At 43.0% G+C, this 15,066-nt stretch overlaps 1 protein-coding gene across 1 annotated transcript in view; it reads left to right on the top strand.

Moving 5' to 3' along the window:
* SERAC1 (serine active site containing 1) overlaps positions 1 to 15,066 on the top strand; it is a 211,783-nt gene that overhangs the window by 120,485 nt on the left and 76,232 nt on the right. The window contains exon 12 of the mRNA XM_075338188.1: positions 6,736 to 6,874. Within this exon, the coding sequence (XP_075194303.1) occupies positions 6,736 to 6,874 (139 nt within the window). The remainder of the gene's footprint in view (positions 1 to 6,735; positions 6,875 to 15,066) is intronic.

Below are 15,066 nucleotides of genomic sequence, written 5' to 3'. Positions count from 1 at the left end.
GATAACGACCCCAAACACAGCTCCAAGACGAGCTTGCTAATGAAACTGAGGGTAAAGGTGTTGGACTGGCCAATCATGTCTCCAGATCTAAACCCTATTCAGCATATGTGCAGCATCCTCAAACGGAAGGTGGAGGAGTGCAAGGTCTCTTACATCCATCAGCTCCGTGATGTCATGGGTGAGTAAAAGAACACCATGCCTGAGAGAGTTAAGGCAATGCTTGAAAATAATGGTGGCCACACAAACTATTGATACTTTGGGAAAAATATGGCCATTTTCACTTAGGGGTATACTAATTTTTGTTTCCAGCACTTTAGACATTAATGGCTGTGTGTTGAGCTATTCAGAGGGCGCACCAAATGCACACTGTTATACAAGCTGTACACTGACTACTTTACATTGTATTAAAGTGTCTTCAGTGTAGTCGCATGGAAAACTATAATAAAATATTTACAAAAATGTGAAGGGTCTACTCAATGTTGTGATATACTGTATGTATACATATATACTGACAAACAAAAGGGTAACAATGTTTTAAACTTTTGACTTCCAGGCTCCATATCTCACCAACCAGTACAGTTATGAGCTTGAGAGTACCTTCATTTTACAATGATCTCGGCTATCTCATAGTTATGCAGATTCTTGTTACATCATTGCATTTTTTCTGTTTTCCTCCTAAAAATCGAAACGCAAATTTTTATTATTTTGTAAACCTACCTCTGGCTTTCAACAATGCATGAATCCTTCTGGCAGCCAGACTGGCTTGCAAAGTCTCCTTAAGGAGAATAGTGTTCCCCCGTGGTCCCCACATAGCTTTCTCATGAGCCAGATCAGACACCCCCATACTTTGCACTGACGAGGGGCAAGCACCCCGAAACACCGTGTCTGCAAATTGGGATTCTGATCTGGCTTATATATATCCTGAGTCATATTGCAAAGGATTGTTAAAAATCCACTTGTGACTTTTAGGATCGCTACTTCCAATAGGTGGCGCTGTGCTAGAGTTTGTCTCCTTTACTGGAGAGACAATTTGAATCCTTCTGGGCATTCTATCTATCAGACTTAAGCATGTCTGAAACAAAATCTGATCCCAGGTCTCTTCTACACATTCCCAATGCTAGGGCCATACTGGTCGACTCACTTATGTATATAGGTTTCTCTTCAACTCTACTAATAAGCGTTCGTTTGGGTTGAGGTCTGGGGACTTTGGGGGCCGATCCAGCACCTCTACTTTATTGAACCATTTCTTCTCCAATTTTGTCCTGCTGGAACACTGTCATCCTTTCATACCCTTAGTACTTGAGTGTACAAAGTAACTCGTCTTGTAGGATACTCACATATAGCTGAGCATTGAGACCACCATCAATCCTGGTCAAGTATCCAGTCCCTTTGGCTGTGAAACAACCCCATGTGAAACATTTCTGACATGCAAAAACAAAACCCCAAAAAATCTGTGACCAATATAGCCACCTTTCTTTATGATGACACTCAACAGCCTACCATCTATAGATTCTGTCAGTTGCTTGATCTGTTTACGATCAACATTGCGTGCAGCAGCCACCACAGCCTCCCAGACACTGTTCCGAGAGGTGTACTATTTTCCCTCCCTGTAAATTTCACATTTTATGAGGGACCACAGGTATGGGGTTCAGATCAGGTGAACAAGGCTGAAAAAGCATACTTTTATTTATCGAATGAGTTGCATAATGAATAGAAAATATAGTCCAGACATTGACTAGCTTAGAAGTAATGATTTTTACTTGAAATAATAATTTTCTCCTTCAAATTTTGCTTTCGTCAGAGAATGCTCCCTTTGCAGCAATTACACTTTTACAGACCTTTGGCATTCTAGCTGTTAATTTGATGAGGTATTCTGGAGATATTTCACCCCATGCTTCCAGAAGCCCCTCCCACAAGTTGGATTGGCTTGATGGGCACTTTTTGCGTACCATATGGTCAAGCTGCTCCCACAACAGCTCAATAGGGATGAGATCTGGTGACTGGGCTGGCCACTACATTACAGATAGAATACCAGCTGCCTGCGTATTCCCTAAATAGTTCATGCATGATTTGGAGGTGTCCTTTGGGTCATTGTCCTGTTGTAGGATGAAATTGGCTCCAATCAAGCGCTGTCCACAGGTTATGGCATGGTGTTGCAAAATGGAGTGATAGCTTTCCTTATTCGAAATCCCTTTTACATTGTACAAATCTCCCACTTTACCAGCACCAAAGCAACCCCGGACCATCACATTATTTCCACCATGTTTGACAGATGGCATCAGACACTCTTCCAGCATCTTTTCAGTAGTTATGCGACTTACAAAATGTTCTTCTGTGTGATCCAAACACCTAAAACTTCGATTTGTCTGTCCATAACACTTTTTTCCAATCTTCCTCTGTCCAATGTCTGTGTTCTTTTGCCCATATTAATCTTTTCCTTTTATTAGCCAGTCTCAGATATGGCTTATTCTTTGCCACTCTGCCCTGAAGGCCAGCAGCCTGGAGTCGCCTCTTCACTGTAGACTTAGACACTGGCGTTTTGCTGGTACTATTTAAAGAAGCTGTCAGTTGAGAACCTGTGAGGCATCCATTTCTCAAACTTGAGACTCTAATGTACTTGTCTTGTTGCTCAATTGTGCAGCGGGGCCTCCCACTTCTCTTTCTACTCTGGTTAGAGCCTGTTTGTGCTCTCCTATGAAGGGAGTAGTACACATCGTTGTAGGAAATCTTCAGTTTCTTGGCAATTTCTTGCATGGAATATCCTTCATTTCTAAGAACAAGAATAGACTATCAAGTTTCACATCAAAGTTCTCTTTTTCTGGTCATTTTGAGAGTTTAATGGAACCAACAAATGTAATGCTCCAGATTCTCAACTAACTCAAAGGAAGGTCAGTTTTAGAGCTCTCTAATCAGCAAAACTGTTTTCAGATGTGCTAACATACTTGCACAAGGGTTTTCAAGGGATTTCTAAACATCCATTAGCCTTCTAACACAGCAAACACAATGTACCATTAGAATACTGGACTGGAGTGATGGTTGTTGGAAATAGGCCTGTATAAGCCTATGTAGATATTGCATTCAAAACCAGACATTTTCAGCTAGAATAGTCACTTACCACATTAACAATGTATAGAGTGTATTTCTGTTTAATTTAATTTTAGCTTCATTGAAAAAAAATGTGCTTTCCTTTCAAAAATAAGGAAATATCTAAATGACCCTAAACTTTTGAACTGTAGAGTACACCAGAACCATCATCAGTAAATAACTACATTACAAGAACAATGATTAGTATATGAACATGGCACCAGACTTACGAGCTATACATGAACACTGCATCACAATCACTATCAGTACATATGGCACCACAGCCATCACCAGAAAATAAATACAACACCATAAATATCACCAGCACATACAATACATCAACAGAACTACCATCAGTACATGAATACATCACCTGAACCATCATCAGTGCATGAATACATCACCTCAACTACAATCAGCACATAAATATGGAACCAGAATCATCATAAGAAAATAAATACAACCTCAGTACTATCATCAGTACAGGAATACATTACAAGAACCACCATCAGGACGATCACACAACACCAGTGCCATCATCAGTAAATGAATACATCACCAAAACTGTCATGAGTACAAGAGTAGATCACCAAAACCAACCTAAGTACTTGAGTACAAGAACCAAGCTTAGTACATCAATCAATCGTAATGTCATCTTAGCTCCATATACATATGTATTGAATAAACCTATAACAATCAGTATATCCTTCACAATGGTCAGGAGATACTGAGTGTTGTTGTTAATAGCCATCATCAGAACGCTGACCATACAAAGTCCACAGGACTAAAGAGACACAGGCAGGATTACACATAAATATTTATATACAGGTGCTTTATATAATGCACCTAATCTGAGTGAGTTATTCTCTTTATTTTCATCTCCATCTTGTCTAGACTCCATGATAAATTTTTACATTCACAGCTTGTCTCTGCAGACTTCTTTCTACTCCGGTCTTCCACAGCTGCACTTAGTTCACTTAGCACAGTGCACTTAGAAATATGTAAAAAATATGACTATTATTAATAAGTCTCCTATAGAATATGACCTTTACATTGTCTGCCATTATCAGCTATAGCCACCACACAATCCGCCCTTATGAACCATGGCCTATACCACAGTTGTCCCCTCACCACAGTTTTCCCTTATAGTCTTTAAATCTCCACACTGTTTTCTCGCCATGCTAACCTCTTTAAACATATATGACACACCGATGGTAATAATGGACACACGAATCGTACACTCATGATACACTTATCCAAAACATTGATGACACTGATACTATTTTTTCGTACATGAAAAACATGGACCTGTGAATGAGGCCTTAAGGAGTCACGTGAGCTGAGGTTACTATTTTTGGAGGATGAACTATGGGTCAGGAATAATGTGTTGTGTAGAGGCACTGTGGGAGCATTATACCATGTTATTGTAACTGGGCTTTTTTGCTTCTTCATACTTTATGAAGGGATAGAATATGGGTGTCTTTGGGCAGCATCAAACTTAAAGGTTTTACAGGTCAAGGTTAGGATTGTGGCTTAACTACTTCCTGACCGCCCATAAATTATACATTTCTAGGTGGTCCCTGTTCTACTCTGTAGTGATGTTCCAAAATGACACTGCATAGTGGAGCAGTTGCACGTGATTGTGCAGCTGCAGGAGCAAAGGGCCTGTTGTCAGACACAGCACAGCTTCCTATAGAGAAGGTGTAAACAGTTTATTACCCTCTCTGCCTTCCCTATTTCTGTATAACAGTGCTAAACAACACCTGATTCTATAGTAGTAGGATGTGCTAACAACTCATAACGCGGTGATGTGATTGCTAAGTGTAGATACGGAGCAGTAGCTGCTGGATCCTAGGAGATCCAGTCAGGTTTGTTATGCAACCAGATGGCAACATTTCCACTGTAACTAGGGCTAATATACCAGTCCCACTTACAGGGTAAATCAGGTAAACAAGGAAAATATTTAAGTATTAAAATGGCTCCCAATGGTCTTTTAAAGGTAAAAGCAGTCAAAAAATAAATAAATAACTTGAAAAAACAGCCACTGACAATTGAAATCTCTGTTACTTACCCCACCCTGTAGAGAAAAAAAACAACTTATAAAAATAATTTTTACAGAAAGGACAACAAATTTTTAAATGCTTGTTATTGGTCCTTTGATAACATGAAAAATAATTGTGACACTCATGTATTTCTTTTATTTTGCCACTGAAATCACCCAATATGAGGAAAAAATAAAATAATAATTAAAAAAAAAAGAAAATAATAATGGCATAGAAATAAAGCCCCAGGTATCAGAAAAAAAGATGGAAATAATTATTTGAATAACTGAGCGAGAAAACATTTTACAGCTGTTTAAACGGCATATATGAAAAAACTGAAAATGTACCTGGTCTCGAACCAGTTAACGAGCAAATAATTTGCCTCATGCGGAAATCGTAGTTTGAGCTCACTCACACGAGCGTGTATATTGGACTGCTGCAATCCGATATAGAAAAAAATAAGTCAAAACTGTCTTTTGAAGTTGAGAATTATGTGTTTGTACGGGTCTGATGAAAACTGTAAGCAGCTTGATAACATTGTAATCTTCCTGGCCTGTCCTAATTACACAGATTGCATTCGCAGTCAATACTCCCTTCTGAACGTTCAGCAACACTAAAGCTGGTGTCACACATAACGACGACGACAACGACGTCGCTGGTACGTCACCATTTTCTGTGACGTTGCAGCGACGTCCCGTCGCTGTCGCTGTGTGTGACATCCAGCAACGACCTGGCCCCTGCTGTGAGGTCGCCGGTCGTTGCTGAATGTCCAGCTTCATTTTTTGGTCGTCACTCTCCCGCTGTGACACACACATCGCTGTGTGTGACAGCGAGAGAGCGACGAAATGAAGCGATCAGGAGCCGGCACTGGCAGCTGCGGTAAGCTGTAACCAGCGTAAACATCGGGTAACCAAGGGAAGACCTTTCCCTGGTTACCCGATGTTTACGCTGGTTACCAGCCTCCGCTCTTGCTGCCAGTGCCGGCTCCTGCACTGTGACATGTGGCTGCAGTACACATCGGGTAATTAACCCGATGTATACTGTAGCAAGGAGAGCAAGGAGCCAGCGCTAAGCAGTGCGCGCGGCTCCCTGCTCTCTGCACTGTGACATGTAGCTGCAGCACACATCGGGTTAATTAACCCGATGTGTACTGTACCTAGGAGAGCAAGGAGCCAGCGCTAAGCGCGGCTCCCTGCTCTCTGCACATGTAGCACAGCGACGTTATGATCGCTGCTTCTGCTGTGTTTGACAGCTAAGCAGCGATCATAACAGCGACTTACAAGGTCGCTGTTACGTCACCGAAAATGGTGACGTAACAGCGACGTCGTTGTCGCTGTCGCTTAGTGTGACACCAGCTTAATAGTTTACAAGGATGTATTATTTCAACATGACATCTGCCAGCATTTATTTCAATTGATATTCATATCAATGGAGATATATAATTTCCATCTCACTTTTGAGACGTTTAAATAAAAATTCAGAAAAATGAAAGTATAAGCTGTTGAGATACTTGGGAAGTTTTTCCATCTATTTATTTAATATAGTTTCTAATTTATATTTTTCCTTTAATTTGCATAACATTATTTCTGTTGTTTTCATAAAATTGTAGCCAGCTTATGGAAGCGGATGTTCTTTTTGTCCATGGTCTCTTGGGAGCCGCTTTCAAAACCTGGCGCCAGCAAGATCGCGATCAACCATTGGATGAAAGTGCTGCTCAAGAAGAGGACTATACAGAATGTTGGCCAAAGGTACAAAATCTAATTTACATTGAAGGGATTAAAAATATTGCAACATCATAATGGCCATCGTGCTTTATTGCACATTTATAGACTGTTATACTTGACAGTCATTGCCGATAGTGTTGGCACCCTTGAAACTGTTCTACGAAATTAACTATTTCTCCCAGAAAAATATTGCAGTTACAACTGTTTTGTTATACACATGTTTATTTCCATTGTGTGTATTGGAACAACACAAAAAAGGGGGGGGGGGGGGGGGAAGGCATATTGGGCATAATTTACAGAAAACTTGAAAAATGGGCGAGACAAAATTGTTGGCACCCTCAACTTAATATTTGGTTGCACACAATTTGGAATAAATAACTGGAATCAATCGCGTCCTATAACCATCATCAATCTTCTTACCCTTCTCAACTGGAATTTTGGACTATTCATCTAGTATATTACTTACAGCAAAGAAGGGCAGGAGTTGTACATCGCCCAGGGCAAAATCTAGTACACTAGCAGGATGCAGCTAAGCCTCCACTAAGTGGAGGCATCACAGGTGCAGGAGGAGCAAATCACACACACACTTCCAAGAAATGGAGGGGGCGATTTCTGGATGATAAAACTGCACACTGATGGCTTGCATAGAGCGCTGTTCACACATTCAGATGCACAGTGACAAGCCCGCAGTCTATTAGGTGACGCCCATACTATTAGATCAGGCGGGCTGCCAAGCCGTACTCCATCTGTGCACCATACAGGGACAGGAACTCTAAAATGCAAGGCCTAACAGAAAGGGGCCTGGCTGTATCCTGTACAAAGAAAATATGAGGTTTTAGTTGATATTATGGCCAGAATACGGAAGCCTACAACTCTCGTCACGGGAACCTCATGCTTGTAGGTCCCTACACTAAATATAAAAATAGCAGCAAAAAGAGGAATAAATATCCTCCAAAAATTAAGCATTACTTACAGCAAAGAAAGGCACTCATGTTTACATCAGGTAAACAGTGACTGAAGGACAAGGATGGCAGCAGGATTTAAATAATGAATATAACCTTCCTTTATTACGTTATGACCATTTACCCTGTGGACAAATTTATCAGTACATAACATTGTTCTCAGCAATGACATGGTAGTCAATCAGAACTTGTTTAAAGGGAACCTATCATGTCTCCAAAGCTATTCACTTGCAGATGTAGGGTTAACCACATCCTGTCATCCAACGTACCTGTGCGTAGAGACACAAAGACCTATTCAGCTCACCTTTTAAAAGCACGGTTAGAAGCTCCAACATAATGAAAGTCCAAATAAAAACCAGCACTAGGTTGCTCAATACAACTGGAAATTTAATGAATGCATAAAAGCAAGGTAGGTGAACATTAGGTACAGAAAAAAAAGTGAAGAAAAACATCATTCTGGCAATGCATTTCTTGCCTCCACATCTCCTAGTCAATGTGTGTCCCCTCAAATTGCCTAATCGCAAACAAAGCCGGCAACATTATCAGATGGTGTCAGCTATATATCATAGCTAACACCCCTCTGTAATGGTCGGGGTCAGTGATAGCAGCAATTGCAGCCATGGAATCCTTATGATCGCAATACTGACAGTGGCATCTATCTGCTTATTTGAGGGAGGGGCTCCCTCTTTGTTGCCATTGGTAACCTGTGATTGCGATAATGCGGTGCTGATTGCAGCCATGAAGACCCCAGGCCAAGTAATGGTTGTGGGATCATGAAGCTACCATGGCCTGTAAGGTCTTGCCAGAAGCAATACTTGGCACAACTCCTGAGAGACTGACAGGTCTAATACCTTGGAATGCACTAGCATTGTAGGGTAATAGCTACGGCTCCATTATTGTGTCTCTGACGCTGCAGTGCTTGGTCACGTTTTCAGTTGTGACCCAGCACTGCGACCTCAGATGTAGCAGAGTCGAGATCGTCGTGGAATGACGTGGTGTGAGCGTTAGAGAAGAGCGAACTGAACATAAAAATTTAAAAATCAAGGTTCGGATTTGTGGATTGGATGCTGTACGTGCAAACAAAACTTGTGCGAGCAACGCTGTGCTCAGGTACGTTTGGTGCTCATTCCTGTTCGATCCACTTGCAGTATTTGAACGGCAAACACTGGGGGTAGCAACAGTGTGATCACATGTAGTGTGCAACAAAAAAAGGTTTGAAAAAGCCCGGCCAACCTCCCGGAAGTATTCTGCTTATGGTTGGCTGTATGTGGGCGGAGACTCAAACTGCCAATCAGTGACTGGATCTGAGGTTTGGGTCAAGCTCGTGCCTGTGAAGCTAGACTCCTTTGCTGTCAGCGAACTGAACCTCAATGGAACCACGCATCTCTAGTGTGGATTACATCAGACCTGCAGGGGTGTTTTGGGGGATTAATAAATTGGAGAAAGAGGATGTTTTCAAGGAAACAAGGGGTCAGCTCACCAGTTGGAGAAGGCATCTGTTGCAGCGGAATCTGAAGTGTCCGGAGGAGTACAAGAGGAGTAGGGATATCCGGCAATTGGCGACTTCATAAAATCATCCTTTTATTTCCAAATATTCATAAAACATCCTTCACCACATCAAGACATAAAATCATGTAGAAAATCCATGGCAGATAGCATATGAACAACAAACGCATTTTGGACGCTGGTCCTTATTAATTGGATAAAGAAAGCTATAAAGTGCCGCGTCTTATCTCATATCCTGTTTGACATATTCATGGAGCAAACCAATCAGATATAGACTACATATGAATATATCAATATAAAGATAAAAACTTTCATAATTAGGTATAATGATATGTTAAATCGTGTCTTATTAAAACCAGATGGAAATCTAGATTTTAAGACAAATATCTACCACACTTCACTGTTTAATAATAGTCTCCTGTGGTCACCTCCTCTAGTCGGTACATTAAAGGGAACCTGTCACCTGAAATTTCGCCATTAAACTAAAAGAATCCCCTTCTGCAGCTCCTGGGCTGCATTCTAGAAATGTTCCTCTTGCTACTGGCCCCCCTTTCAGACCTAAATAAACACTTTATAAAACCTTACCTTTTGGTATGCTAATGATGTGTTATGGTATCGGGGGCGGGCTGTATTGCGTCCGTTGTTCCCCCCTCCTGCCGCAGTTCGCCGCCCTCCAGTGTTGATTGACAAATGATGCCACCGCTCTCCTGTTACTCAGTGCTCCTGAAGTCTGGTGCATGCTCAGTGGCAGTATCGCGGGACTGAGCACAGTTCAAATTGCACGCCGGTGATCGTATTGCACAGGCGCGAGATTATGGGTGGGTACTTGAATGACGCTGGTGGCGGCGTCATCTGTCAATCAACACTGGGGGATGGCGAACAGCGGTAGTAGGGGGGAATAACGGACGCAATACAGCCCGCCCCCGTGACCATAAAATATCATTAGCATACCAAAAGGTAAAATTTTATAAAGTGTTTTATTTAGGTCTGAAAGGGGGGCCAGTAGGAAGATGAACCTTTCTAGAATGCAGCCCAGGAGTTGCACAAGGGGATTCTTTTAGTTTAATAGCGAAATTTCAGGTGACAGGTTCCCTTTAAGTCGGTACGTTAACCACGGGAGACTATTGATTGCTGGATTTCCCTACTACTCTTGTACTCCCAAAGTGTATGTTTTAGTTTTTTTTTTAACAAAGGATTTTTCTCTGTTTTGTGGTCATTTCTTTTTACTTACAAGATTAGTAATGAGGGGGTCTCATGGACCCCTACCCATCACTAACCTTGGGCTTGATAACAGCTGTGATATTTTTGACAAGTTAAGTTACACCGATTGCCATCGCTCCAGGGCAATTGGGATGTAATGGATATGCCAATTCTGGAGCAGCTGCAGGCTGCTATTTTTATTCTAAGGAAGGCAGAATAACCACGAGCCTCCCTAGCCTGAGAATTCCAGCCCCCAGATGTCCGCTTTATCTTGGCTGGGTATGAAAATTGAGGGGGACCGCACAGCATTTTTTTAAATTATGTATTTAAATAAATTTTAAAAAAAGCTGCATGGTGTCCATCGTAATTTGATACACAGACAAGATAATGCACACAGCTGAGGGCTGCAGCCTAGAGCTGTCTGCTTTATCTGTGCTGGGTATCAAAATACAGGTGACCCTACACCATGTTTTCTAATTATTTATTTATTTTTACACTCCTTTGCGGGTCACAAACAGCTAGTGTGAGGGCAACCAATCACAGATGCTGTCACAGAGGGTGGGCGGGGGAAGCAGTAAATATTATTGTGACGCCCTGGACCCCCAGGGGTCACAATACACTAACACCACACACCCCCCCTGGGTAGGTGACACCAGTCAACCAAAAATCCTTGTTGCCACCCTCCAGGCTTGATGTCCACACCAGGTGGGGCGGAGCCAGGCGGTTGACCCCACCCACCGAGGAGTTCACAGGCCTGGAGGCGGGAAAAGGACAGTAGATTGGAGTAGACAGTGGAAGTGAGAGGAGTAAAGACTGTCGGTGTCTGGGTTGGAGCCCAGGCACGATCAGCAAGGTCGGCAGACGGTGGTGGCCGTCTGCAGGAGGTGGTGTAGGTCAGCGGAACCGTAGGACTGGGGTCAGGCGGTGGCCCGCGGGTACCGAACCGGGGAGCAGATTGAAGCCAAGCACCAAGACAGGGTACTCAGACCCCGACTAGGCTAGGAGCCGCCGAAAAGGTCAAATTCTATGATTGCGGTCTGGACCTCAGGGGTTCATTCCCACCTAAGTCCCGTCAGAAGGCAACAGCCCAACCCGTCCGGATAAGTGCCACCGCCAAGGGCCAGAGATCCAAGGGCCAGCGCCTAAGGGCAAAACGGGCTCTCCCGACACGTACACGCCGGGAAGCGGACTACCCGTGGGAAGCCATAGGAGTCAAACACACTTACACAGGTGCAGGAAAACGACAGCCACCATCAACCCGTCCGGGGAGAGTGAGAACACCGCAGCCGGCTGTGAGCCCCGTCCATCCAGCCGTTTGGTTTACCAGAGACTCTGTCCTTCTGTGTCTGAGTGAGTACAACAGTGTCATCCGGCACCACGCTGCACCGCAACGTTGCACCTGCGCCCGCGCTGCCTCCCCGCATCAGCACCTGCACCTATACCTCCTCCCTACTCCCCAACCGGGACCAACAACCCCTACCCACGGAGGAGTGAACACCTTAGCTGCTCTCCGCCATCACTCCCGGGATCCCCCGTCACCAGCAGCGGTGGTGCCCACCATCACCACAACCCGTGGGTGGCGCCACGACCGACATCCCCAAACATCCCACCACAAACCCTCCCCCTTTTCACTCATGGGCGAGGAGGCACTGCTCGAGCCCCCGAGTCCGGCCCCGTGCTCGAGCCACCAAGGAGCAGAAGCACCAGACCCGAGCGCCAGCGGTTCCAGGCGAGCGGCGTTCCCAACCCCTTCGCCCGTGACATTATGATTAAGTTTAAATGAGCGGACCCGGAACAGTATAATTGTCTTGTTTTAATCCCCATTTTGCTTCCTTTTGCAGCCCCCTAGCCCTTACTAACACCATTTTCTAACATTTAAGTTTGGGTCACTTAGACTTATAGGGGTTCGGCGTTCGGGTCAAGTCCGGTCTCCTCAAACCAAACTTATATTTTTTTAAGTCCAGCCAGACCCACCAAATCCGAACATATTCATCTCTAGTAAAAATGATTTTTACAAACCTACATGAAAGGTTTTCGTTTATAAAATGCAGTCAACTTTGTAGGTTCTCTGCTATTCTAGTTCCATGGGGGCTCTGCAAGTGGCACCCACAACTATTACTGCCAAATTTGTGCTCCAAAATCCAAATAGTGAGTTTTCCCATCTGGACCCTGCTATTTGCTCAAATAGTAGTTTCTGAACAGATATTGAGTTTTACTGCATGCATGAGATATTGCGTTATAAATGTTATTGTCCACATTCTCCTAAATTAAGGCTAAAACCACATTTCAGTGAAAAAAACCTTATATTTAGATTAATCTCTTGAGGAGTGTAGTTTTTGACATAGGGTCACTTTGGGGTGTTTTCTGCTCCTCTGGCAACAATGGGGAGTTGCTCAAGTATTCAAGACAAATTTTCACTAGGGATGGGCGGACCCGGATTGTAAAAGTCTGTATCCATGTGGTTTCAGACATACCTGAGTGCCGGCATCTCAGGAAATAAAAAAAAAATAAAGGAAAAATAAAGAAAATAAGAATGAAACAAAAGTTCCATACTTTCCGAGTCTCCAGCGCGGCTGTAACTGCTTCCGGGTCACTCATTCTTCTTCCAGGGCCACTCATTATCGCTAATCCATATGCACTACTTTTCCCGCCCGCCCGCCGTCCTGGCGTTTGTGATTGGTTGCAGTCAGATGTGGCCCCAGCCTGTGTGACAGCATCTGACTTTTTGCAATCACAGACCCTATCTGCGAGTCACTGTATAAAAATAAATAATTGTTTTAAAATACAATACAATTAACCCACCAAATACAAAAAAAACACCCTCTTTGACCCCTTTTCTAACCCCCAAAAACACCTAGGTCTGACAAAATCCATACGAGGTCCCATAATGATTCTAGCTCTGCTACATCTGAAGTGACAGTGAGCTGCCATAGAACATGACCACCTGCTGTGAGCTTCAGGCAGAGAATGAATGAGCTATGCATTAAGTGGTGACATCACTCAGGCTATTTGCAGTCACAGCTGGAGGTTCTCACAGTCCTCCACCTGTGTTCGCAGGTAACCTCACCTCAGGTGACCTCAGTAAACTCAGGTTCACAGACCTGCATCTCCTGGCAGAAAACCACGTTTTTTGGCTAAGAAATGCAGATTTAGTGCTGACGTTTCTACATCATTTTCCTGCACCCAATCTACCCCTCCTGCCAAAAAATCACATTGCTACCACATCATACCACATACGGTTTTGATGCGATTTTTTGCCAGGAGGTGTAGATTGGGTGCATGAATATGTTGTAAAATGTAAGCACCAAATTTGCATATCTTGGCCCTAAAATGAAAAAAGCAAACAAACAAAAAAAAACTATTTTCTTCCAGGAGGTGCAAATTTGGTGCTGAAATCTGAATCTGATGCAGTCATTTCAGCACCAAATATGCATCTCCTGGCAGGAAACAGCACCAAAACAGCTTCAAAACCTTTTTTTTTTGCATTTTGTGCCAAAAAATGCAAATTTCGTCATTACATTTTTACACTATATTAATGCACCAAATGTTCACCTCCTGGCAAAAAATCGCATCAAAACCGCATGCAGTATGATGCGGTAGTGATGCGGTGTTTTGCCAGGAGGTGTAGATTGGGTGTAGGAATATACACTGTGTACAGAATTATTAGGCAAGTTGTATTTTAGAGGATTTTTTTTATTATTGATCAACAACTATGTTTTCAATCAACCAAAAAGACTCATAAATATCAAGGCTCAATATTTTTGGAAGTTGGAGAGGGTTTTTTTTAGAGTTGGCTATCTTAGGAGGATATCTGTTTGTGCTGGTAACTATTACTGTGCCGAATTATTAGGCAACTTAATAAAAACCAAATATATTCCCATCTCACTTGTGTAGTTTCACCAGGTGAACCAATATAACTGCACAAAGTTTAGAAAAAAAACATTTCTGACATGCAAAAACAAAACTCCAAAAAATTAGTGACCAATATAGCCACTTTTCTTTATGACGACACTCAACAGCCTATCATCTATAGATTCTGTCAGTTGCTTGATCTGTTTACAATCAACATTTCGTGCAGCAGCCACCACAGCCTCCCAGACACTGTTTTCCCTCCCTGTAGATCTCACATTTTATGAGGGACCACAGGTTCTCTATGGGGTTCAGATCAGGTGAACAAGGGGCCCATGTCATTATTTGTTCATCTTTTAGACCTTTACTTGCCAGCCACGCTGTGGAGTAGGAAGACAAAACAATCACTGATCTTGGGGAGACCAGCCAGAGAAAATACTGCCAGCAGCCAGCAAAGGCGCTCAACACAACAGTGAAATCCTAGGTGCATTGCCCCCGGGGAAGTATGCAAATCTAAGAAGGTCCGTGGAGCCTCTGTTAGGAGTCTCGACACAGAAAATAGCCAGATATCCCTCCAGGAATACTGGATACCTGGCCTTGGTATTTCCCTTGTCATATCTTTAAACTTGTCAAAGAGTTGGATATTGACTAAAAGGGCCACTTAATATGGTGGTTATGGTGGTCTCCTTAAAAAGAGCC

Source organism: Anomaloglossus baeobatrachus, chromosome 3 (genome assembly GCF_048569485.1).
Source record: "Anomaloglossus baeobatrachus isolate aAnoBae1 chromosome 3, aAnoBae1.hap1, whole genome shotgun sequence".
Lineage (NCBI taxonomy): Eukaryota > Metazoa > Chordata > Amphibia > Anura > Aromobatidae > Anomaloglossus > Anomaloglossus baeobatrachus.
The sequence above is the reverse complement of the archived record's forward strand: the minus strand, read 5'-3'. Positions and strand labels throughout refer to the sequence as shown.